This window comes from Streptopelia decaocto (genome assembly GCF_964273445.1).
Source record: "Streptopelia decaocto genome assembly, chromosome: Z".
Classification (NCBI taxonomy): Eukaryota; Metazoa; Chordata; class Aves; order Columbiformes; family Columbidae; genus Streptopelia; species Streptopelia decaocto.
Genome location: NC_138657.1, coordinates 15,968,864 through 15,995,298, shown reverse-complemented (window position 1 = coordinate 15,995,298; position 26,435 = coordinate 15,968,864). Strand labels below are relative to the sequence as shown.

Here is a 26,435-nt window from a genome sequence, read left to right as displayed (position 1 = left end):
TTAATCCCTTTAGGGACAGTGGAGCAGGAAGGAAAGACACACACAGAGATCTGCTAGCAGCTGATGATCCTGGATGCAGGCTAGGTAGTCCTAAAAGGACTTTCTTTACTGCTAGGGCAGTTGTCAAAGACATACCACAAGAAATGCATTCAACAAGCAATCTTATAAAGTGGGCAGTAAATAATACCAATTGATCTCACAGTGCTACGTCTTACACGCTCGTTAAATCAAAAGATTTATGTGGGATGAATAATGCCTGGGAAACTGATGCTGAACTTGCTGATTGTGTTGGGAAGGCAGTGATATAAATTATCCTGTGCTTCTCTTAATACTAAACATTAATTTAGCCTTCTTGAGTATAGGAAGGATAAACACTGACAGTTATTCCTTCACACGATAGCTATGTTCTTCAGTTTCCACACAAGGTGAGCATTAAATTTCGTGTACAAAAAACACTGCACAGGGACTTAAATTGACATAGTGTCCACCTGGAACATTTCAAGGACCCCTGCTTCGCTTCACTTCATGTTCAGTTAAAAGCAGCATACCGTTGCACCTTCCATTGCACCTGGAGATTTTGACTTCTGCTCAAATAATTAAGCCTCTCCAAAAAGAGGAATTTGAAGACAGCATTTCTCTGCTGCAAGTGAATCCATCCATCCCATCTGTTTTTACATCTGAATTCATTCTAATTCAAACCATCATTTACGCTAAACTTGAAGTCACTGTGATGTGAAAACAAGGGAAGAAAGTGCTGAAAAGAGAGCAGGGCTCCATGCAAACAGGGAAATGCCTGTCAGCCAGGAGTGTGAGGAAGGATCTCAAACCTTTCTCTGGAAATGGGGACAGCTGGGCGCCACTCTGAAGTGCCAGTACACAACTGCCCACAGCATGGGGCACAACCAGGAGAAACTGTGTGCCACTCAGGGCTGCCATCTTGTTGGGATCATGAAAGGCTGATGTCACAGCTCACACAACTGGCCTGCTGCCATGGATAGACACAGGCTGCTGAGGAATGACAGGCTGGAAAGATGAGGAGGAGGATTTTCTGTGAGCCCCTCCAGTGTGAGAGCAGTAGAGCTCTGCCTTGGGACAGGTGATGTGCCAGCAAGAGCTTATGGATGGAGGACTGACCAGTGTGTAGGTGACATTATGATGGCTGTTACAAATGCCCTGATTGGGAAGAAGTAGTAGATGAAGCAGATGATGCCTTCTTCCAACAACTGCCAGAAGCCTCACATTTGCAGGCCCTGGTCCTTGTGGGGCACTTGAGCCACTGCTGTACGTGCCGAAGAGACCGGACAGCCAAACATGAGCAATCCAGGAGGTTTCTGGAATGTGATGGTGGCAACGCCCTCATACGTGTGCTGAGTTGATGAGAGGATACGGTCTGCTAGATCTGATTGTTACAAACAAGGAAGAACTGGTTGGGGATGTAAAGGCTGGAGACAGCCCTGGCTGCAATGACCACAGGGTGGTGGCGTTCAGGGGAGGAATAAAGCAAATAGCAGTATCAACAAGCCAGGACTTCAGGAGAGCAGACTTTGGTTCAGGAGTCTGCTTGTAAGACTCCCCTGGGATACAGTCCTGGAGGCATGAGTGGTTTCAGGAGTTGCCTCCTCCAGTTTCTATAAAGGTCCCTTTCAACAAGCAGGATAAAAAAAACAAAGGTGGCAGGAGCACTGCATGGAAAAACGAGGCGCTCCTGACAAAACTCAAACAAAAAAAGGAAGCATGCATGAGGTGAAAGCAGGGAGAAGTGACCTGGGAGGGATATAGAGATGCTGCATAAACAAGCATGCATGGGCTTAAGAAGGACTGTGTTTATTATTGACGAGTTCAACAACATGAAAACTGGGACAGAGGGCCATCACCTCCAGAACAGCTCCCCAGGCACTGCCAATTCTGACAGCATCCTTCCAAAGAAAGTCCTTAAAGTAGCTGGGTAACTGTACAGACAACAGCAGAAAACACAGGAACAAGAGAAAAACTAGAAGAGCAAAGGTACAGCAAATGAACTAGAACTCTGCTGTGTTTAATTGGACTAAAGCTTTACCAAATCCGTGCTGAAATCATGGAGCACTGGTTGTTGCACAGACATCTGTGAAAGGGTGAGGAGTTACGGATTTCAGGTTCACCTTTCACAAAGATGAGTTACTCAGTCTGGCACAGTCCACTGTATGACAAAGTTTCTCTCTTATTTAAAAGCAAGGGTGCAGGAGGCATGCATGGAGCTCCTCGCTTAACTCTACTGTTAAAAGCATGCACACAGGAGGCAGAAGCAGAATTGGGTGAGGTGGAAGGAATACAGAGAAACTGTCCAAACATGAAGGAATGGGCTTTGGAAAGCTAAAGCCTATATGGAGCTGAATCTGGCAAGGAACATGAAGGGCAACAAGAAAGGTTTCTACAGGTACATCATCACCAAAAGGATGACTAGGGAAAATGTGGGCCTGCTGAGTAGTGGGAATGGCCTTAAAAGACAAGGAGAAGTCCAAGGCACTGATTGCCGCCATTACGTTGGTCTTTACAGCTAAGACCAGCCATCAGGAATCTCAAGGCTCCTGAGATAAGTGGGAAAGTGCAGGGCAAGAAAGACCCTCAGTTGGGGCAGATTAGGCTAGGGAGCATTTAAACAAACTGGATGTGCACAAGTCCATGTACCTGATGCAGTGCACCCATTGGATGCCAAGGGAGCTGGCTGATGTTGTTGCAAGACCACTCTCAGTTATCTTGGAAAGGTCATGGTGGTTTGTAGGACTTCCCTGAGGACTGGAAGAAAGCAAGTATCACGCGTGTCTTCAGGAAGGGTTGGAAGGAGGATCTGTGGAACCACAGGCTGATCAGCCTGACCTCAATCTCTGGGAAGGTGATTGAGCAACTAATCCTGGAAAGCTGTTCCAGACATGTGAAAGATAAGAAGGCACGTAGGAGCAAGTATGGATTTCTGAAATGAAAATCATACATGACCAAAATGATGCCCTTCCAAAATGAGATGACTGGTTGGGTGGATGGAGAGGATTGGATGTACTTTATCTGAATTTTAATAGGCATTTGACAGTGTCTCCCATAACAGTGGCACAAAACCCATTGGGAGGCTAGTCATCAGTGATGTACCCCAGGGGTCGATGCTGAGGAAATGCTGTCTGACATGTTCATGAATGACCTAGATGATGGGACGGAGGTCATCCTCAGCAAGTCTGTAGACGATAGGAGGGACTGATAGAGCAGATGTGTGTGCTGCCATTCAGAGGAACCTCAACAAGCTGAAAGATTGGAACAACGGGAACCATCTGAAGTTCAGTACAGGGAAATGCCAAGTCCTGCACCTGGGGAAGAGCAGCCCCATGCATCTGTACAGTCTGGGGGCTGATCAGCTGGAAAGTAGCTCTGCAGAGAAATTCCTGGGGGTTCTGGTGGACACAAAGTTCACAGTGAGCAGCAATGTGCCATTGCAGCAAAGGGGACCAACAGCATACTGGATTGCATTAGGAAGAGTGTTGCCAGCACAGTGACAGAGGTGATAATTCCCCTCTACTCAGCCCTAGTGAGACCACATCTGGGAACTTGTGTCCAGTCCCACACTTCCCAGAACAGGAGAGACATGGACACACTGAAGCAACTTTAGCAGATGGTTATGAAGATGATGATGGGACTGGAACGTATTTGATGGAGGGCTCAGAGAGACATGACTGTTCATTCTGGAGAAGAGAAAGCTCAGGGGGGATCTTATCCATGTGTATTAATACCTGTTGGAGGGAGTAAAAGGACATGGAGCCACACTCCTTTGCCAGTTCTTGGTGGTATCCAATGAAGAGACAAGAAACAACAGGAGAAAAGTGAAATACAGGTTATTCCCTTTAAACATTTTTTAAAAAACCACGTTTTTGCAGCAAGGGTGGCTAAACACTGGAACAAGATGTCCAGCATAGTTGAGAAGTCTCCATCCTTAGAGATATTGCACCCCCAACTGGACAATATACTGAGGAAACAGGTCTAGTTGATAATTCTCTTAGCAGAGATGCTGTGTGAGGTGTTCTGTAGAGATGTCTTCCAGCCTCAATTTTTCTGTGGTTCCTTGCAATTAACTAATGCAGTGCTGAGGCTGCTGGTATGCTTTTTGCATAGGTGTTGACTGCATGGCATGTACGCTGTCTGATTTCTAAGCAGGAGCTACTCAGGTGGAAAAGCTGTACATGAGAAGGAGAGGACCTCCCTCCAGTGGCTGTGTGTTGATCCAGTTTTGTGCAGATGCTGGGTGTGCAGTGGGGAAGGACAAACTGGAGTGCACTGCTGGAGGCCAAGAGTGTTGCCTGTTCCCAGTGTTGTCATCCCTTGTCCATGCTTCCCTCAGCTGTTTGAATCTGCCCGAGTGACTGAGGAGAGCTCTCCAGCAAGCTCTTGCAGCTTAGCAATTGCTTTTTTCTGTCTTGGTACTTGTTTTTTCTACTTTGGTTGTCCTGCCTTGCTTGTTAGAAAAGTGTCTTTCTGGAACTGCTGCTTCCTAAGTTTCCCTGAGTTTCTCCTATGCTGAATTGTCACCCCCCATGCTTGTTGAGGGCCATGGTTATGAGGGTGGTGGTGATGTGTGTGAGGGCCCCTTTTTCAGCCTGTACCTCTACCACAGACCATGGCTCAGACCCACGGAAAGAACCTCTGAAACCACAGACTACTGTTTTTCACTTGGGGGTGTCTAAGTGACTGCTTTGAGTTTGCATCTCCTCTGTGAGGCAAAGTGCATGCTAGCCATGTGGTTTGGGAGCTTGCCAAAGTGGGATTCCTGCATCCACTCAGGGATGGCCTGTGGCAGCCTTGGTGAAGCTTGGCAAGGGGAAGTCGAGTCAAGAGGCCATTCAGGAGGCCAAGGAGGTGGCTGTGGGATTGTGCAAGGCCAGGCTGTTATTAGGAGCCAGCCTGCTGCCTGCAAGGTGATATAAGCAGCCAGGATGGCCGTGTTGTTTCTTCGTTAGGTGGGCCAAAGGCAGCCTGGCTCTGCAGGGCCACAGTGGTGCCAGAGTTCCTGGTGAACCATGGCAGGAGGAGCGAGAACAGGCTGGAAGGCCATGGCTTCCCAGTACTATAAAGCGACATGGTCAGCCTGTAGGATGGGAGTGAGAAGCCAGGCTGTTGCTCAGGGGGGTCAAATCTAATGTGCGAAGCTGATGGAGAGGCTCTGGCTGTCTGCTTTGCTGATTTCTGAGGTGCACTGTAAGAGGAGGGGCAGGTCTCCAAGACCTGCGTATGCTGCTGAAGCCTCTGCTGAGCTGCCTGCAGGCCCCCATGACCCAGCATTTACAGGTGTGGAAATGGTTGCAGATCCTTCTGCAGGCTATGAATGAGCTTGGGCCTCACTGACTCTTTTCCTCTCTTTCCTCTTCCACTCCAATAAAGGTCATTTGCCATGCTGTTGCTTGCAGCGAGACTTTCCCAATTGCTCAACTGGTGGCCCGGCAGAGAAGTTCTAAGAAGAAAATGGGACGGCAAGTGAACTGTCAGATGAGACTGAAGAACACGTCTCCAGTCACATTAGCAGGTAAGCCCCAGGCAGCTGTGGAGGGCCTGCCTTTGTGAAAGAGCTATGCAGCTGCTGGAACAAAAGTCTTGGCTATGAGTGTGTGTCACTAGTGACCATGAGTTGTGTGGTTCCTGTGAAGAGTTCCTGGCAGTGGCGAGTGTTATTGACAAAGGTGCTTATGCTTGCAAGGCGTGGTCAGTGGGGAAGCCTTTCTCAAGTGCGTATGTGAGATGTGAATGATCTTGAATAAAGGTTCTTGGAGGATGCTTGGCTTCACTTCCACCTGCCTGTGCTTCTGTGATAACTGTGGTTGAGATGCAAGCAAGAAGTGTAGCAATGAGCTTGCTCATTCTTTGAGGCTGAGCTCAACCCATTGTGGAGTGGCAGGGATGAGCCATACCCTTGCAGTGGAAAAGAGCCCTTTTAACATAATCTGTGGCTGTTTCAGCAGCTCCTGTTGCTGCTGCAAGTGCCCAGGTACCACCACGTTACTGATGCCCAGGGGCTGCTCTTTACACCTCTGTGCCTTTTTGCATAAGCTGCTGCAGCAGTATTTACCTGGAGCCCTGTGGGTCAGCTCTCCCTCACTGCTGTGCTGTTATTGTGTCACTGTCAGTGGGGTATCCCAGGACCAGGACTAGACAAGGCCCATCTGTGTGGGAGTTGGCAGCTTGGAGAAACAGTGTGCCTTGCAGTTTGTTTGTATTGTCCTGTTCTTGTGTGTAACAAAGGGTTTGCTGCTGCTTGCTCTCCTGTGACCACGCCAACAGTCTGTCCTCTAATTGGGAAACGGAACTGGTGACTCCTGTCCCAGTTAAATGACCATGATCATCAATGAACAATGTTTCACCATCATGCACGGCAATACCCCTTGGAAATGTTTAAGCCAGCAAGTAAACAGTGAAGTGCCCAAGAGCTTGTTTATTCCAGTGTAATGTGAAGGCCAGGGTGGCGTGTTCTTCTGCAGGTGTTCTTGGGTAACCTCTGCTGTGTGGTGGGAGTTTGGGAGGACGGTGCTTGCAAGCGAGAGCAGAGAAGAGACCCTTTGGGCAGTGGTGCAGAAGGCGGCCGAGAAGGTGGAGTCAGGCTGCACGTGCTGCACCTCTGGGAGCTGCTGCTGCTGTTGGTTGGTAAATGGCAGCCTGGCCATGGGTTCCACCTGAGACATGACCTGTGGTGGCACCTCACAGATGCCAGGCTTTTCCAAGAACGTAAGCGGAGACAGATCTCCTGGCTCTTCCCATGCTGCAACACGATGGCAGAGACTCTGGTTTGTGAGTCCTTTGGTGCAAGCCACAATGCTGTAGCAGAGACCCATGACTGTGTCTGAGAGGATCCCCCCTAACTGTCTTTTGGAAAGGCATGGCCTCTCTGGAGTGAGTTACTGCTGTGCTTGAAGTCTCTTTGAGTGGGGTGAAGGAGAGTGTTACTCACAGCTACGTCTGTAAACTCTTTAGGAAAACCCAAAGGAACTTTGCGACAGCCCAGGCCTTTGAGCGTGCAGGAAGAAGGCAGCAAGAGGCCTGTTCCTCGCCTGTCACGAGGCAGAGGAGTGGCGTGTGAAGTGGTGAAACCCACTGTGGAGAGTGGCCGGTCTGCCTTGCCTCCAGCTGCTGGGAGTGGACCATCTAAAGAAATTCCCATGCAGAGGCACGTCACTGTGGTAAACAGGTCAGTGTGTGCATGTCTGTGTGTTTGAGTGAGGTGAAATGAAGGGTGGTGGACCCTTGGATGCTGCTGTACCAGCGGTGTACTTTGAGACATGGAAATCCAGTCTCCCACCCTTGCAGAAGATGGAGAATGTGGCTCGATAGGACAGAGGGAGACAGGTGACCCTTTGCCTTTTAGGATGCCGCTGCAGTTATACATGCTCTTGGCCTGCTCCTGTGTCTTCTGGGGAGAAATCTGGCCAAAGCTGTCACACCAAGTTGTGCAGGGATGTTGCTGCTTCCTGGACCCAGGCAGGAGCTGCTGTGGCCAGTGCAATAGGAAGCAGAAGGAGGTTTGTGTGGAGGTGACAGGCTGCGTGTTCAGGGCCGTGACTGTCTGCAGGCAGCTGCTGTTTACCTCTTGCCTGCCTTCTCTGCTGCAGCGTCAGTGTTTGTGGCTCTTCTCGACATGCTCAGCCCCAGCAGCTGCCCCCCTGTGTTTGGGTGAAGGGAGATGAGGGCCGGAGCTGCAGTTTTGCTGGGTTAGCGGTATGTGCTGGTTTTCAGCGGCCTTTGAGCCTGTCTAATCCAGGTGGCTTACCCGTCTGCTGCCCCATCACTTCTCTTTCTGTGTTGTTTTCAGCCGCCCTGGGCCATCAGCTGATGGTGGGGAGAAAGCGTTTGCTGTTCCCTCATTGTGGCTGCGCTCAGTCCGCTGGAGCTGTGATTGTGGTGGTAATCCTCTGCAGGTCACTGGGCTGGCTTAGCAGTCAGCCTGGCATTGAAGGGAGATGGCAGCGGCTGCCGCTTCCATGGCGGCATAGCTGTGAAGCGGCATGGAGCAGAGTGAGGGCTTAATCCTGCCGTGGGGCCTGCTCTTTCTGGAATAAGCCCCAGAAACCAGGCACCTGCAGCCCCTGTCGCCTGCATGAGTCCCGTGTGTGTCAGGCCTGGGTGCCAGAGGGGAGGTGAGGATGTGCTCAGAGCGCTGGTGAGAGCAGCATCCGCTTCAGCTTTTGTGCCCGCGAGCGCAGCCTTTCACTGATGGCTGGTAGCGCTGTCTCATAACCACCCCGCTGCCGGCAAAGTGCCCTTTGCAATGGCCGTGCTCTGCTGGTTGTGCTTTTGGGAAGTTCCCTGGCATGCTGGTGGAGGGGGAGGCGCACCAGGGATGGGGAGACAGCCTTGGGGCTGCCGGGTGGATCTGCTGGGGCTTTGCTCTGGGGCAAGGCTCCTGTCGAGGGCAGGAGACACTCCTGGTGTCCATGGGCAGTGGGGCTGTGGTTGTAGCAGCAACTGTGTGGCTGTGCCCAGGCAGAAACTTGGGGGAGCAAAGAGGCAGGTGGTGATGGCAGCAGGAGCCCACAGCTGTGAAGCTGAGGTGGGTGAGAGGAGAGCAGTGTTAAGAGCAGCGAGGAAGATGGAGGAGCTGGCAGTGGCCATGTGAGGAGTGGAGGGTTTGGGGGTAGAGGTCAGGGAGGAGAGAAGTTCTGCGTGGGGCAGATGAGGGGAGGGAGGCTGGGGCCTCAGCAACAGCGGGGAGCCTTGAGATGGGCCTGTGTGCATCCCAGCTCCCAACGACATGAGTGTGGACTAAGCTGACCCTGTTCTTCTGCTCCCGAGTAAGCTGGGTGGAGTTGCAGTGGAGAATCACGTCACCAGCTCTGTGCTCTGTTTTGTTGAGGAGGCTGCTGCAACAGAGTAGAGAGAGGTCAAGTTGTCTAGTTGTGAAAAAGAGGTGGGGAGCAGGTGTGCAGAGGCCTTCCCTTCTCTGTGCAGATGAGCTGGATTTTTTGAAGTAGCTGTTCCCTAAGAGGCAGAGATCCTTTGTCCTGGACAGGCAGGGCACTTACCGTTCTCTTCAGGTTAGCTGAAAGGCCAGAAGGTGCTTCAGAGTACTTGAAGCTTTTTAATGCTTGAAATAAAATCAGGTGGATGTCAAGTCTATTCTGGTTCTTCTAATGGAGTGGCTTCATCTTCTTTTGTCACCTTTGTTCCTCTCTGAAAGGTTCCCCTGAGCTCTTTTCATGTAACAGTGTGCTGCTTTTGTTTCTGGCGTCTTGTTCCTGCCCTACTCAGCAGCAGAAGCTACAGGCGAAGTGTGCTTTGGTCCAGGTAGTTCTCTAGAAGAGATCCTGTGCTGTTGCAAAGAATCCAAATGCTGTACTGTTTGCTTGGGGACATACTAGAGGGAAGGCTCATGGAGAAGAAAGTCATATTCTGTTTTAATGCAAGGTTATGTCGTGCCCTGTGTGACTGGATTAATTTGTTTCAACTTGGATTGAGGACTGGCAAGATCCATCCACGGCTGATGTTCTTGCTGCTGAGCCTGTTTTGTGTCCCCAGAGCTGCTGTAGTTGCTTGTGCTTTGAGAATTGCAGGAGGGAAAGCCACTTTGAGCTAGGAGGTCTGATCTCAAAGCAGTGCCCAAATGAACAGGGGTGTGAGCAGCAACCCCAGAAATCCTGGGCTCACACCAGCCTCACAGGTGGCCGGCACAGATTCAGGGCCACTATTCTAGCAGCGCTGACAGCAGCCTGTGAGAGTTTAACCTGAGCTGGCAATCAGAGTCACAGTAGCTGCTTGCTCGCTCCCCCCATCCCCAAATAGGGGAGAGAATCAAAAGGGAAGGGAGAATCTTTTGGATTGAGATAAACACAGTTTAATAAAATAACAAAATAATACTAATATACCACTACTACAAATAATAATAGATATATATAAAAAGGAAATAGAATATAAAATGAAAGGTACTCAGTGCAATTCCTTATGAATTCCATCTGCCCTGAGGACCCAGTCCCAAGAAGAGAGCACCCTGTCCTGAACAGCTGATCCCAGGGAAAGGGCAGGGGGAAAAAAAAAAAGAGGCAGGAAGCACTATATAGGCCCATTGCAGAACAGTACAGCAGCAAAAGGCCAAACCAAAGGAAACTCCTGAATGGAACTCAACTGAAATGGAGTAGAATTGGAGTGGGTCTTAGTCTCTGTCTCCCTGTCTGGAAAATCCAGCTCTTCTAAAATATGAAGCAAAATGCCAATGACATGGAATATTCTCATTGATTGGTCTGGATGTCAGTCAAGGTCTGCCCTGTCCATGTCTCCATTCCTCGCTGTCTCACACCTGGAGCCAGAGAGCTCAGAAAAGGCCTTGGCTTCCAGACATCAATTAAGATAACAGTAAGCTCTTGCATTCTCTTTGTTCCAACTCAAAGACCCTGGAAAGTTAGTTGAAGAAAATCATTAGCTCTGTTCTGGAGTGTTACCTTCTTATTCCAAACTAAATCCAAGCAATGACCATGCTAAGTACAAAAAAGACGAGTTTCTAACTGTATGAAGGAAATTAACTTGCTTAGTCAAGCCAGCACAGGGTACTGACTGCTCTTGGTGCTCTACCCAGCATCATGTAGTGAAGCCCCACAGTGAGGCTGCAAATGGCAGTTCCCGTGTGAATGCCAAAGTCTGTGTCCCATCCTCTAGTGCTCTGTGGTGTTTTTGCTGAGGGATGCTCATGACACAGCTTCTGGGGCTTGCTGCTGTGTAGGCTTGAGTCGAAGGGGAGTAGGCTGTTTCTCCTCCTCATACTGTCGCACCCAGATGATGAGGGGGAGATGCTGAAGGTATCTGCAGTTGTGCCATGTTGTTTCCTGCTGCCCTCGCAGGCCTTCTTGCATATACTATTGCAGAGTCTGAGGGACTGGTGTTATAGCACAAATTGCTCAGTAAGTTCATGTTACAAGTATGCTGCTTTGGACCTGCAAACCCAGAGAAGGCAGAAGACACCTTGCTTGTAAGGCTAACTGCAGAGATCCTTGAAGCTCGAGAGCAATGGCATGGATGAGAACAGGTTGAGATGCTTGCTGACACCCTTGCTTGGACCAGCAGCCAGGATTTGCTGCTGGCTGCCACCTGGCCCCACTGCTGAGATAGCACTGTCCAGGGGCCAAAGAACAGAACTGGATGGCGTAGACCTTACCAAGGTAAGGTGGTGGGCAGGGAAGGGCATGCCTTCCTTTCACTCTGAGACAGTGGCCTGTGAGAGTGAAACCCAACTGGCTGCTGGGCTGCAGCTCCAGCTCGGGGCTTGACAGGTCTGTGTGGCTGCTGAGGTAGAAATGGTATGTGGCACTGATGACTAGAAGACAGTTATGGATTCTTACTGGGAGGCAGCATTAGCACAACATTCTCCATTAGCCATGTGGCTAGCTCATGGGATTGCTCTGCTTGCTGCCTAGCAATGGTGGTATCTGTTTTGAGTCTGCTTCCCTTACAGGGGCTTTTTTCCTTGTGTGTCTGTTGGGCTAGGAGTTGTCCATAGTAGTAAATATATGTGCACAGAGGTGGGATCCTGGGTGTCATGTAGAATCTGCATGGCCAGTCACTGCACACCTTCTAAGAAGAGACTGTGCTGCTGCTTTGTATAGGGATCTGAGCTGTATCCAGAAGGCAGAGTGTTTTCCTGTGATGCAGAGGGAACGTTGGAAGAGTCTTTTCAGATAACCAACAAGTGCAAGGTGTGAATGTGTGTTTGGGTTTCATGTGGATGACTTTGCCTTTGTACTTTCTGAGTCTTGGCCTGTGTCTGTTTCACAAATGTGCTTGTAGTTGATCTGCTGCTCAGGAGTTCTGGGCGTGTGTCTCGTGCTTTGGAAAATGCTGTGCTGGGCAGTGGCTGTCTTCGCTGCTAATGCTGTGGGACGTGACCCGGAAGAGAAGTATTATTTTTGGTACAAATGACACCCCGTAGCTGATGGTGGAGCCATAGTTTCATCTTACAGGGGCAGCAAAAAAGCAAGGGAGACAAGTTTATGGTAAATGTTGTAAGACGCAGCTTAGAAGAGGTGTGAATGTGGGAGGCCTTGTTCCGGTTTGCAGATCTGCTCTGAGTAAAGGTCAATGTGAAGACACAAAGGGCTGTTCTAATACTCCGCTAGTCTACATGTCCTGTTGCTACTGGCCACAGCATCATCCTTGTCCCCTGTCCTACCTTCTGAGAGCCCAGGTGAATCTGGGAAAATCCCTCTTGGTGGTTATGTGACTGGTGAAGTTTGCAGGTTCTCCCCAGGTTGTCCCTGAACTCCAGAGGTGGCCAGTCTCCATACTGGCCCCTTGGGCACAGACATTCTGCAGAGGCTCCTCAGTGCATGTGCGGTGACTGCTGTGCTCTAGAGGTACCTAGTGTTCACAGCATCTGTGGAGATGCCATGAATCTGTGGAGAACTATTTTGGTGCATTTGCCATGCTGACTTCTCCACTGCAGTTATTCTTTGGGTTTGTGTCTTTGAACCCTTTCCTCCAACTCTAGTTTGCTTTTGCTGCAGTGTATGGAATTATTCCACAGCTGATTGTTTCCAAAACAGTCTTAGAGATATACACACTGCTGTAACCTCTTCACCCTCAGGAGCTTATTGTGCTGCATGTGCTCCCAGCATAAGCTGCTCCTCTTTGAGGGACCTCAGAAGAACACCTGCAAGCATGACATTTGTGTCCTTTCTGTGGGAGAGCACTTCAGAGAGGAATCTGTTACAGTGCAGCAACAGCATCCACAAAACTACCTGAGTTCCTCTGTAGTTTTAGGTGTTGCTCTAACTTCTGAAGCCAAATATTTTAAGGAGACTCTGATATGGCTACCAAGAAGGTGAGCATAATCATGTTCAACAGCAAGACTGAAACGCCATGCAGGTAACAGACCAAATAGTCAGGCTGAACATATCAAATGTAAGACCATCAACTGTGTTATTAACCTTAGATGCATTCCTTTTTCTAATATTTTTTTGCTGTGCACTTTGTTTCTCACAATAACCACCTGTTGATCTGTCTTGTTACTGATCATCAGGTTGTTTTCCAAACCAGGACATTATGAGTACTGATCTTGTGCAGGGGGCCTGCTAGAAGTATGTGAAATACATTTTGTTTTATGTCTAGCAAATTATGTAAGCAAATGGAATGCTGTTCAGAGCCACAAGAATGATTTAAAACAATTTTCTTTTCAATTTTAGGCCTGAGAAGAGACTAACTGTCCCACCACGGTTTCAAAAGGAGTTGCAAGTTCACCTGTCCAGAAGCTCTTCCTTAGATTCAAATGGTATGTTTGCCCATTAAGAAATTTTTTGTTGACTATTCTTATTAGATTGGGTGTTACCTTAAGAAAAATCCAGGCTAGTACTTGTTCTGAATGACAGTAGGTTTGGATGAGAAACCAAGTTCTGTGAGTGAACCTTCTTACTCTGATTTCATGGTGCTGGGGAAATGTGTCTGTTTACTTGTCTGCCTCTCTGTCTTCTAGGAAAATCCTTGCATAGCAGCATCAAAGCCAATCACAAAGCTAGTGTGAGTAGTTTGGAAGTGGAAGTATGCTTAACTTCACTGCCAGGGTAGGGATTTGGTAGAGGAAATTGAAATCCTGGCTTTCAGGAAGAAGCAGCACAGTAACCTAGCAGTCCAGAAAATACCCTTCTGCGTTCCTGTCTCCCAGCAGTTGCGCAGTTAATGGGCTTGCTTTCTCTGAGACCTGTCAGCTAAAGGTAGGGTAGCAAATACATCCCTCCAAAGGGAGGAGAGGAGTAGAGAAAAGGGCACGGGCAGGCTAGTCATGTGAACCTCCAACTGGGATAACGACTGCCTTGTTCATACACACACTGTATGTAACCGTCCTAAGTAGCTGGACAGTTGCTGTCTCTTTCCTTGCTCTGCTGGAGGGTTTCCTGGGATGCAGCACCACAGAAAGACTGAGTGCTGGGTTCAGACTTCTCTTCAGCACGTCTTAGAAAGGCAAATCATTGGTCTGTTTTGTGCATCTCTCTGAATTTAGAAGAAAGTCCTTGGGTATTTTGCTGTATTTTTGGTGTTGTTTGTACTTGTAAAGAAATTATTCTTGGGACACTGCCTCAGTGCATCCTCTCAGCAGCAGCGTGGCTGAGGGTTCTGTAACCTCTTCCAGGATCTTTTCAGAAGAAACATTTAACAACTTCTTATTAAAGTAGCCACAGCAATTGAAAATTCAACTTTAAGACAGTTCCTAAATGTCTGAGCTTTCCATGGTGCTTTCCAACAGAAACTGACCAAAACAGCCATGCCGGACAGGAGAGCTGCATTTTAGAGTTGATGCTATGCTGGCAGCTCCCATGTTTAGTTTTTAAATAGGTAGGTAATCATCTGTCTTCTTCTCTGCTGATAAATCTGTATTTACTTCAAGGCTGTATTTTTGTTTAACAGATAACCTGAATATATCTGTTGCGGAGACACGTACTGTTGCCTCTGGCCCGCCTCCTACTCCTGTCCATGAAGTTCAAAGTCGTATTAAGGAGATTCTCAGCAAGTGCAGCAGTGGTGTTTGGGTATCAAAGATACCACAAATCTACCGGGAAATGTACTGGGAGGACCTTAGCACAACAGTGCTTCGTGAACTTGAGAACTGGCCTCATGTGTGCACAGTGAGTATTGAATGTCATTTTTCTGGAAGATGCTGTTACTCTACAGATTTCTGAGTGTTCAGTTGGGAAATGTTGATTTATGTAGGCCTGCATTTCCTCTCATGACCTGTAGCAGTGAAGAAAAAAAAGAAGAAAGAAGAACCCCACCCCCTCACATTGTAACAATGCCTTCAAAACAGCACCCAAAAATCACTGTTGTCTTGACTAGCATTGTTTTGGAGGAGAAAGGTCAGCCTATCTGGCTTCCTGGTGCAGGTGCTCTGGGTTACTGAGTTGTCAGCTTTAACTGACTCCAACACTGACAACTCAAACAGCAGCTGATGACACTTGCTCTCCATGGCATATTGTTGTTGGTTGGTTGGTTGGTTGTTTTTTTCCCCGATTGCATTTTATGCTTTTCCTTGTTGGTGGGTTTATCTCTTCTTAAATTTATAAGCTACCAGCAAATCCTGTGTGAACAATCTTATGTCTGTCCATAGTTAACTTTTTATAGACATTTCCATAGGTCTTTGTTCACATCTTAAGTCAAGGTTATGGAATTTTGCTGTGTAAGTTATGCTTAAGATACAATAATAGATGAAAGTGAAGTGTGATAATGTTGCGGGGAGAGATTACAGCTTCCTTCTTGCCCACTCCCCCTGACATCTGTTACCTATTGATCACCAGGGGTGTCTTTGTCTGTCATATTAGGAACTGGTATCAGGCTGAGCCTCCACTTACAGGTCTGCCATGTGAGTTGCCATCACCACTGGGTTGAGTAGACACTATCTCTTTTGTTTTCTGTCCCACTAACCCTCACCCAGAGGCTCCCAACCACGTCATCACTAACTGTAAGGTCTGTACAGTCAGAGCTCTTCCTTGCATACAGTGCAGCTCCTCCACCTCACCTGCCCTGCCTGTCCCTCCCAAAGAGCCTGTAGCCCTCCATTCCAGCACTCCCATCGTGGGACTCATTCCACCAAGTCTCACTAATACCAATGATATCATAGCTCTGGGAAATGACCAACACTTCCAATTCATCCTGTTTCTCATACTGTGTGTGTTGGTGTACAAGCATTTCAGATGTGCTCCTGAGCCTTCCATGCTCCCAGCAGCAGCATAAATGTTCCTGCTAGCATTGCCACTGTCAGGCAATGCTGTGCCAACCCTTGGCTTACCCTCAGCTTTTGTATTGGCATCCTGTTCCACAGTGGTGCTAGCTTAAAGACCTCTCAATCAGTCCCATCAGCTTACAACCAAAGATGTTTTTCCTCCATCAGGACACATGGATCCCATCAGGCCACATCATACTTTGTGCCTCAAACATTCTTCCATGATTATAAACACCAAAGTTTTGGTGGACGCACCAGTCCTAGAGCCAGGTATTGATATGCTGGGTTTACCTGCTTCTTCCAACGTCTCTCCCTATTACTGGGAAGATTGATGAAAATACTACCTGTGCTCCTGAATTTTTTAGCATTCTTCCCAGGGCCATGAAATCTCTTTTGATCAACCTTAGATTTTTTCGTTGCAATATCATTAGTACCCATCTGAAATAACAGGAGTGGATAATAGTCTGGAAGCTGTACTAAGCTGTTGAGTTGTCTGGTGACATCTCTAATTTGGGCCCCAGGGAGGCAGCAAGCTTTCCTGAAAAGACGGCCCAGCAAAAAAGCAAACACTGTACCACTGAGGAGACATGTAAGCATATGTCAGACTCAGATGTGCTTCTCTTACCTCCACCCTGAAAATGCACAAACAAAAACTCACGTGAGACATGAAGCAGAGTGAAAGGGTGATTCAGAAGGTTGGTGGGTAGAGAAAAATAATGGTTTCCGTACAAGCAACAATTAAGTTCGGTTATTTAAGTGGCTAAAGGTGGAGATACGGTCTATAAAAATGTGGAGAAGGTAAATGGGGAATGATCATCATCTTGAATTCAAAAGCAACTGAATGTCTTCATGGATGAACTGATGATCCCTGGCTTCACTCGGCATGCACTACTTCATTCCAAAGAAACTGTCACTGGCAGTGCCTGGGCTATGGAGTATCCAAAATGGGAGGAAGAGGTATCGCTAGATTTGTCCTATCTGCTGTGCTTTTTCCTAGGCATGTGCTGTTGTCAAAAGAGGATGTCAGGCTAAGAACACCTTTGTTCTGACCCAGTACACAAATGCACTGACTCAGCCTGCCTGTATGTAATTTTTCCACAGCTGATCCTTTCTGGCCAGTCTTGGTCCTGACTTCTTTCTAAGAGTGGCTTTTTTCATGCTCATACATCAGCCTGAGAAGATGACAAAATAATATGTCAGTCCCCTGTGGTGTTTGTCAGGTGAAGCTGTCTTCTGTCATCTTTTTCTCCACTTATCTTCCCAAATTCATTATTGCAGTTAGAAGAGTGAATAGTAGGCAAACACCTTTTAATTGGCAGAAAGAAGGAATGCATGCTTCTATAGTTGCTTCTAGAGTTTTCTTGTAGTAATGGCAGCCTTAGTGTTTCCATCTCTTTACTTAAGGAGCTGGTAGAAAAACAACACTGCCATTCTGAACTTATAATTTCCAGTTGTGCTGAAAGAGAGATACTTGCTTTTCAACAGTTCTGAAACAAAGATGTTCTTTTTTGTAAAACATCCTACTGGCTCTGGCTACCTATGAGCTTAACCATCATCAGAGGCCGGGTTCATCTCCAGTAATCTACCATTCCTCAGTCAGTTGTCGTACTGCTTTTTAATAAGCTTATGGCTAAAGAATATATAATACCTGAGCATAGTCTTTAGTGCGCTTGAACACTTTGGTGTTGTCTTGGTTGATACTACGTGAAAATACTCCTCAGACTGGAGAACATTTGCCTGGCTATTTATTCTGAGGAAGAGGTTTTACACAGTAAAGGAAAGCTTAGTGTTCTTTGTTTCATCTCTTGGATGTCTCTGGTTGCTTGGCAGATCCTAAAGGCTGTCTGTCTTCTTGAAGCTATATAATTGAAAAAAATCAGAGAAAAGAAAGGGAAAATTGGCATGGATTTTTTTTTGTGGGTTTGGGGTGTTGTGGTTGGTATGGTTTTTGTTTGTTTGTTTGTTTGTTTTTTAAGTTGTCATTACAAGTTTAAGTTTGTCATTACAAACAGGAAAGTACAAGATATTTTTAGACAAGAATGGGACTTGTGTTTGTTGCCTAGTTGACAGGTAGTATATTGTTTATTTTTTTAACAGTATCTAGTTGTCAGAATATTCTTCATTTTTTATGTTTTATAAAATTTGTGACTGTTTGCAGAAATTGAAAAAGAGGGCTTAGGAAGATGGGAGGATCAGCTGGTAAACAAACAGTACTACAGTACAAACAGTACTACAGTACAAACAGTACTACATCTGGCCACTGAGTTTTTACCACAGTGTTAAGAGTGAATTAAAAAGGTTCACTCACAGAAAAGGAGGATCACTGTGGTAACCATTTGTATTCCTAAAGCAACTTTGGTTGTCAGGATTTTACTCTCAAGGAAGGAAATCCTACACCATGATTAATCTGCGTGAAGCAAAAGTCATCATTCCAGAGAAATGGACTTGAGAGAATAAAAAATTCAGGTTTATTTATAGGTAATAGATAGTGTGTTCTTATGAGCTGTAATGTACTTTGCACACAGAGGAGATGGTGGAGCGGCTATCATGGCTGGCAGTATGTATGGCAGTTTTACACAAGCCCTATGAACTGTCTCCTGCAGCTGAGCTCTAGCATTATGGTAGTTAGCTTCCTTTTGCCATGCTCATTGAAGAAATCAGTGTTGGGTCTGACAGTTTGCTTTAGTGGGTATCTCAGTACTAGACACAGAGCCACTGGCTATTTAGAATGGAGTTCAGTTAGCAGAAGAGATATGTTCTGTCTAAAATTTAACTAAAACTAGATGTGTTGTATATAGTACAGCACAGGACAAAATACTGTTGCTATCAGCCTCACTGAGAAGGTATTATCATAGTATGTGTGGAAATGAGCCTGTTGAGGACACAAGATCCAGAATAACTTTGCTGTCCAAACACAATGCTAGAACAGGCTCTACCTCAATGTTCCTGAAGCTCAGTCTTGCTGATGAGTGGTTAGACAACATGATGAGCCACCAAATGAAGTCAGACTCCATTTGACAGCATCTCTCCTTGTTCTTGCTTCACATACCCTTGCAACTCCTTGTGTGTTACGTCTTGCACTTCTCTGGCCCCTTAGGAAGACTTCAGTGAATTATGAGGTGAAAATTAGTGCAGCCAAAAAGAACTGCTGACAAAGGTGTCTGCTGATCCCTGATGCTGGCATGAGGATGTGAGGAATAAGGGCAGCCCTCAACAGTACAGAAGTGTTAGATTGGCTCAGCTGGCATTTGCATCACAGAGTTTCACTTGTAACTGTGTTTTCAGAAGTCAGAGTCTCAAAAGCAACAGAAGCTGTGGAGGATAATTCTCTTCACTGGGCTGTGCAAGGTAATGAAGTGGGAGGGCAAGGAGGATGGGCAGAAGGGGGCAACCTAAAGACACTCCTGAACTTTGCAGAGCTTATCACCCCAGCCATTAGCACTAGGTGAACTTGAACAAGGGATATCTGGGCAATAAGGATCCTTTAGTCTAACAACAAAAGAAAATATAAAAATATGTCCAGTATGACTTGTATTTTAACATTTCAGTTAAGTACAGAAGTAATGAATACCAGAAATAGAAAGGTTTCAGGGTCTTAATTAAACTGATATACTTGCCAGGGTTAATGACTAAAAAGGCTATTAAATAAAAAAACTTCCAAAATTATTTTACCTTTTCTAGCATTGTAAGAGGCCTGCGATATTTGTGATTTTTACTTCCTGATAACCGAAATACAATTGCAATTCAGAAGAACTGAGCCAGTTCTTCTAATGTTGCATAAACATTTCATAGAATCATGGAATTACTGAGGTTGGAACGGACTTCTTGAGATTATCTAATGTAACCTCCCTGCTCAAGCAGGGTCACCACGAGCAGTTTGCCCAGGGCTGCATCCAGCTTCCCAGTTGACATGAAGTTTGGCCAAAGACAAGATTTTTAATGTGTCCTTTTGGCATTTAGAGTAAGAAGTTTGGTATTTCAGCTTCCCATGCAAAACAATTGGTTGCATGTTGGACTAGAAGCTGTAAAAGATGGAGTGGATCCCTAGGTTAAGCTGTAACTGGATGACATAAGGGGCTTCTACAGCCTTGTAAGGAAGAGCTTTTTACTGTGTCTGAGGGAATCCTGTGCAGTGGGGATCTTCAGCCTTTCAGGAACATTGCACAAGTCTGTTGTGTTGGGTTTTTTTTGCCCAGAATTGGTAACTTTGCATGCATATTGGTAGCTTAACCTCTTGCTTTCAGAGACAGCTACTTGGAAGAGCAGGGAGGAGTGAGCGTTAATGCATCTCATCATTGCCTGGGAAGAGCTGTACAGTAAAATGGTTGGCAAAACCAGCAGGACCTGGAGTTGTAGTGGCCGCCTCTGACAGAGAAAAGATGCTGTCAGCCAAATGTATGGATGTCAGGTACTGCTGATCAAAGCCAGCAGTACTTTCCCCACTGCTTTGAGCTCCAGCTTGCTGGGAGTTGGACTTCAGGTACTATTCAGGAGAGTCAGGTAGATGAGAGCTACCTTCACACTGAAGCATTTGTCTAAGGTGCCTATCACCAAAAAGTACGCAGTCTGTGGCACATATGCCATGGTAACTAGTTTTTGTGTTGCATATTAAATTGAACTGGAAAGAATTCATGCACCAAACTTCTGATGAATTATTCTTACTGAATCAGAGTGATAGTTCTGATCAGTGTGTTTTAGAGCAGTGTTTGACCTATTTGATACCAAGAATCATGGAGCCAGACTTTTCCTGTTTGCCACATATGATGAGATTCTGTCACTGACATTAAATGCCAACTTGCACTGTGCATTTCCTTTCCATGCCTTGCAGAGAATGGCAGAAAATAGCTGCATATGCTAGTTGTCAATGTAACCTTGAAAGTGAAAGACATTTTCTCTGACTAGAAACTCTCATTTCAAGGAGGTGTGTTCTTCACTTCTTTCATGGAAGGTGTCAGTGCTCTAGGAGTTTGCCAGTGTATCTGCTCTTAGATCATCACTGTACACACTGTACAAGACCCAGTGTTATCTTGGTCATTCTGGCATCACAAAATCTATCCTTGCTTTTGATCATATACATTAGTGTAGTGGTTTATTTGCATACTGTTGAGCACACATATACAAAGCTTTTGTTGTAGCAACACATTCAGGAGCATATCTATCTTCATCTCTCTGTATGTGTATGTCACAAGGAGTGGGCTTTCTTCTCTCTTGCATTTCACTTGACTTACTCAGTTGCAGTGTCGGTGTTTATTTTGGAAGTACTTTTTTATTTGAAGCGTTATTATTATGGGCTCGAGATTTTAAAGAGCTCCCTCTGTTACTCAGTCCCAAGACAAACATGTTTTTCTTTTTTGTCTGTGTAGAATGATTTCAGTCTCTGTTGCACTCATCATTCATTCTGACAGCTGTTGACTCTGCTTTGTGCTCTCGCTAATGGAGAGGTGAGAGCAGGCATGATGTGCTTACAAAGCAGGCCTGCCAACCATATTAATGGGAAGTACCTTGCGGGCAAATCTATAAATTCACTTGGAAACCAAGTTGAGATATTGGTGCGAAAGAAAGGGCAGCTATTTTGAAGTGCTGCTCACAAGTGAAGCTGTTTGCTTGTAATTAATATTTCTGTAGCATTGTGCATCCCTGAAGGTGTCTTGGCCATGGCACTGTCTGGAGGAGTCTGTTGCATCTTGAAAATGAACTTCTATGCAAGACATAGTAGCCTAATGATGTCCACGTGGGCTTATTTATACTGAAGGACACTGATGCAACTTACTTCAGTAGCATTTTTCCATCTCTAAATGCTTTGCTCAGTCGGCATCTACAGTCTCTTCGAAACAGAGCTTCAATGGCTAGAAAACCTCAGAGCTATTATTGGAGTTAAGAGGCTTAAAGGTCTCTAAGGATCTTTTCCCTTTAGTCTGCTGCCAGTATTTGGAGTGTAAGATTTAATAGTCCTTTCGGCTAAAATTTATTCGTCTCTGTTGCAGCACTAGTTAAAAAGAGTTCACTAAGAGAAGAGTGCATACAGGTAGACCTCTGCATAGAGCCTCTCTCAGGATGAACTGACTACATTCCAACACAGCCTTCTCAAACAGATTGTGGTCCTGATAGTGCCAAGTATTTTCGGGAGATGAAAGTTTCATGGACTGGTCATTTAAACAAATTCCTCAATCTTGTACGTGGACACTTGGGACATCCTTATCGATCCCTCTGTATCTAGGATGTCATTACCTGCAAGGTGGCATGCCCTGATTTTTCCTCCAGGCCACTTGTTATACTTCAGTCTCTTGACTGCTTTGATAAGCTTTTGTTTGTTTGTTTTTAACCAAGCTGCTTTCTCCGCCTGTGGTTCAACAGGCACAATAAGATTCCTGATACCAGAGAGTACAAATGTAGGTTCTTCCTGTCATGAATCATTGAAGACATCTTTGGCCCTTCTAAGTTGCATGGCCTGAAACATTTTGTCACCTCTTACATGAAGCTGACTAGCAGAGATGCTTAAGAACTTGCTGAACATATCACTGATACACTGAAGTTCTTTGTGTGATTTGTTTACATTTTATCCTACAGTAGATATGTGTTCTTTAGTAAACGGATATCTACAGGCCACTACTTCTCCCACCAGTTAAGAGGTAATACCTCCTTGGTGAAGGTACTTGGAAAGACTCAAGTCTTAAACCTTGTGGACTCATTCACATGAATTCAGGGAGCCAAGGGTTGTTAGACAGGTTTGTTTTCCTTCTCATGTCTAATTCTTGCAGAAAATGTTACAACTTTGGTTTTCCCTGGTAAAGAAGGATTCAGACTTGCCACCATGAATGGTTAATGATTAATATTTTTTAATATCTATGAAAACTATTTCTTTTTTGTCAGTTTTAGATGGCATGCATGCTAATGTTTGTGGAAGTTGACCAAGACCTATTCCCAAGAAACAAAAACTTGATTTTGCACCAGTCTAGACAATGTAATGAACAACAAGTGGATGAAAATGCTCCTGTGTAGTAACCCATATGTGGTTTGGTGACTCTTTCAACTCAGATCTTCATGTGGCAATTTGGGCTGAGCATAAAGAGGTGCACATAGGATAAAATACGTGATTCTTGACACAGTAATGGCCCTTTTTTCAGTTTTTTCAATGGTCTGTAAAGAAATGTTATTTTCATAATGTTATCTTGATAATGAGTGACATGTATTATTCTTGTTATGTAAGATAATACTTGAAGTCGTCTTCATTATGGTTCCATTCTATATTGCTAAGACAGAACAGCAAAGAATGATTTTAGCAAGGCTCTGATGGGTGTGGTTATCAATATTGTAAAGGTAAATGCTACTTCTGAGTAGTAGCAAGTAATTCAACTACTTATTGTTTTGTTCATTGATCTGCCTCTGGAAAGGACTTTGGTGTTATGTGGACCCAGGAAGCTGATCAGAGTTGTTTCCTTTGAGGAATGAAAATCAAGGTGGAGCTACCTAAACTCTACTAACTCTGTTGCAGGAGTTTTTCTTGCTTTGGGACCAATGTGAAAACATTGAGAGCTTTTGTTATCTCAGGCCTTCATAGATACTCCTGCTAAGCTATGGTTAGGTTGATCTAGGTTAAAACTGCATAGCTTTAGGAAGTGGAATTTTATTGTGCATTTATTTTTGCATTTCTCAAATGGTGCTTTCAAACTGGTGACTTCCAAACATGTGAGATATTTATTATTGAATTTAGCAAGGGCAGAGACATATGGACTGGCAAAAGATCTGGGTATGGACGGAGGCTGTGGGCATGGTTTACAGTGGCCTAATAAAATTTATTATGAAATTTATTATGATCCAGAAATTTCTTCCTTAATTTCAGAACTTCTTTAAAAAAAGAAATTCACTAAGCGTGACAGCAGATAGCCTTTACAACACTGCCTAACAGGTGTCCTCTTGTTTCTGAAGTATATAATCAAATCCCCTTTCCCTCAGTAAACTGAGAAACCTTTGTTTATGGTATGAAAGATGTGTGAAAGATCGTGGGGGTTGACGTGCAAAAGCCCTAAGTTTATGGAGTGTGTCATCATCTTCTGGTCCTTCTAGGAGAAAAAGAGAGACCACAATTCTGTGAAAGCAAGTCTGAGTTGGGTGGCATAGATTAGATATTTTCCCTGTACTGATGTTGTCATATGTGTTTGATATCCTTCAAAATGGAGGAGGCAGCATTACAAGAAATACTGCCCTGTAGTAACTGCCTCAAGCTTAGTTCCCTGTGCACGTCCACTTCAAAATGTGTATAAAATGTGTATTACAAAAATGTAATTGCCAGAATGATTTAGACTTATAGATGCAACTGATTATTGACACTACTTTTTGTTTTCCAAGGTGGAGAAAGTACACAGAGGTGATCAGATGGACGGGCTTCTTTATCCTGCCAAGAAAATACCACCGATAGCAAAAAGTGATACAGAGCAAGAAAAGGCATCTCAGAATGTTACATCCCCAAAAGCAGACCCTTTGTTAAAACCAAATATGGAGACCACATCTGCACCACTTAGTAGTGACTTAAAGCAGAATGTTGTTAACATCTTGATGAAATATTCCAGTGGTCTTTGGGCTAATGCACTTCCCAAATTGTACCAAGACACTTACGCAGTAAAATTTCCAGAAGACATTCTGAATAACCTAGAGTTGCTCTCAGATGTATGTATAGTGGACTATGTATCTGAAGCTCCCAGAAAGGCCATCCTCTACGCTAAGCCCCAGAGATGCGTTGATGAAAATCTGAATGTCACTGTGAAGGTCCAGAGGTATGATGGTGTGAAGGCAACAGCAGAACAACAGTATGAAGCATCCAAGGACCAGTATCCAGAAAACATCACTGTTCCTCCTCTAACCATTCCATCGGAAGGATCTGTGTCCGTCATTGTGTTGGAACTGAAAAACACTAACGAGGTCCTAATTAGGCAAGTTTATACTTCAGAACCTATCTTTTTTGCTTTATTTATAAATCGACATATTCATATTGTACAGGTCTGCCACAAGAAAACAGATGAACAGGAGGTTGCAGGACTTTGTTATTTACTTATTTTGATAATGAAACTTAAGAATCTTTTTAGTTTTGTGCTTAAATGGAAATTTTCTGAAACCTTTTCTGTGCTGAGCTGATCAGTTCTATCGTTAGCTTGCCTGAGGATCAAACCTGAGTTGACTTGCCCTTGGAATACTTTTTAAAATAATCCTACTGTAACACATAGTAGTATTCATGTATTTTTGCAATACTTACAAAAATTTTTTTTACTTCTGTAACTGATTTGCTGCTAAGTAGGTGTGACTTGAGTGTGTTCAGATTACACTGCGTTTTCACTTTTGGAGACAGATGAGCTTCTATCCAACAATAAACTACTGGTGTTTCTTGGTTTGGTTGCTAATCAGCCCAGCCTTAGAGGACAGTGTAAGAAGTGGATTGTAGTGGCTACATTATATACATGGTACTGTACTATTTCAGGAAGTACCATGATAAGCTTTCTGTTCTTGATTGTTGGGATAAAACAGACAAGTTCTTTAAAAAATTTAAATCAAAGCAAAACAAAAACCACCAAACAAAAAACCCTAACACTTTTTATAGACGATATTTCATTTTAAAAATTATTTCAAATCAAGCCAAATCTTCAAAAGTTTTATATGTCACTTCAAAGGATGAATTGAGCCACTGTGTGGTAATATACTGTATTAACAGCTGTTTTTTCCACTAGTGTCTGCAGTTTCAGCTTCCATTAGATAGTTTCAGTCATTCTCAGAGGTCCTGATGTGTGTAGTTTACTTACAGGTCTTTTCTCCATTAATCTAATACCATGTTCCTTGTTGCTGGTTGGCAATATTCAGCACACTAGCCTTAAGCCTGATATTTGTATATCCTTTTTCTTTCTGGCTATCAGTAATGTATTGGAATACTCAACCTTGAACTTTATGTGTCAGTCCACTGCTTCAGTTTCCTGAGTAATGGAATCTTAATGGCCGATAATCTGTAGTGAAAATCCCCATACTTGGGGTTATGAGAGAAATTATCATTTTAGAATGTTGCTGTCTTTGTTTTAGCTGCTAGCATCATTCTAATACCATGCTTTTTCTCAGATGTGCTTTTTTTGTACATTGCTTATATGGGGGTTTTGCATACCGACCTTACCACAAAGCATAATTTAAGGCAAGATTCTTTATTAGTCATTGACATTTGCGCTGTCTACAGCTAGATGAGTCAGTCACTTCAGTGAAGAAGACAGCAGGAATTTTTGAGTGAACTTAAGCTTAAAAAACAAGTCACGGGAGGAAGAACTACACCAAAGAAAAGACAGGCTTTATGTTTTAGGTTGTTTCTATGAAAGCTCTCTGAATTTAGTCTAAGACATGAAAGATGATGAAGATGAATAGTGCCAGGAAAGACAGCAAATTTAAGACATGCAGTCATCTGTACATACAGATATTGAAACAGTTAGACACAATGCGGATTGCATGTTTTGTATTGGAAAGAGCAGGAACAAATTACCTGTCTTTTACTTCCATCTTGCATCTTCCTATGCAGGTGGCATTTAACTCTCCAAAACTTTTTCCTTCGCTCTGTACACCTTTTAATTCTGTCAGCATTGATAACTTGCTTTGTATGCGGAGTAACAGAACTTAGCTTTCTAGTCTGTTGTTTTGAGGATGTTTCCACTAATTTTTTGGGGGAATGCTTTAAGTCTCATGGATTAAACTACCGTATGACACTGATGAGCTGAGGGTGATTATGTTA

The 26,435-nt window shown here is 44.9% G+C and overlaps 1 protein-coding gene across 11 annotated transcripts in view; it reads left to right on the top strand.

Annotated features, from left to right (window-relative positions):
- Positions 1 to 26,435, top strand: part of TDRD7 (tudor domain containing 7) — a 52,274-nt gene that overhangs the window by 5,480 nt on the left and 20,359 nt on the right. For all 11 annotated transcript variants that reach the window (XR_014186157.1, XR_014186158.1, XR_014186159.1 and 8 more), the window contains exons 3-7: positions 5,392 to 5,533; positions 6,973 to 7,186; positions 13,161 to 13,246; positions 14,377 to 14,594; positions 24,032 to 24,612. Coding sequence is in view for 6 of the 11 variants with exons in the window: in XM_082074368.1 (XP_081930494.1) it covers positions 5,392 to 5,533; positions 6,973 to 7,186; positions 13,161 to 13,246; positions 14,377 to 14,594; positions 24,032 to 24,612 (1,241 nt within the window). In the remaining 5 variants the exon portion in view is untranslated. The remainder of the gene's footprint in view (positions 1 to 5,391; positions 5,534 to 6,972; positions 7,187 to 13,160; positions 13,247 to 14,376; positions 14,595 to 24,031; positions 24,613 to 26,435) is intronic.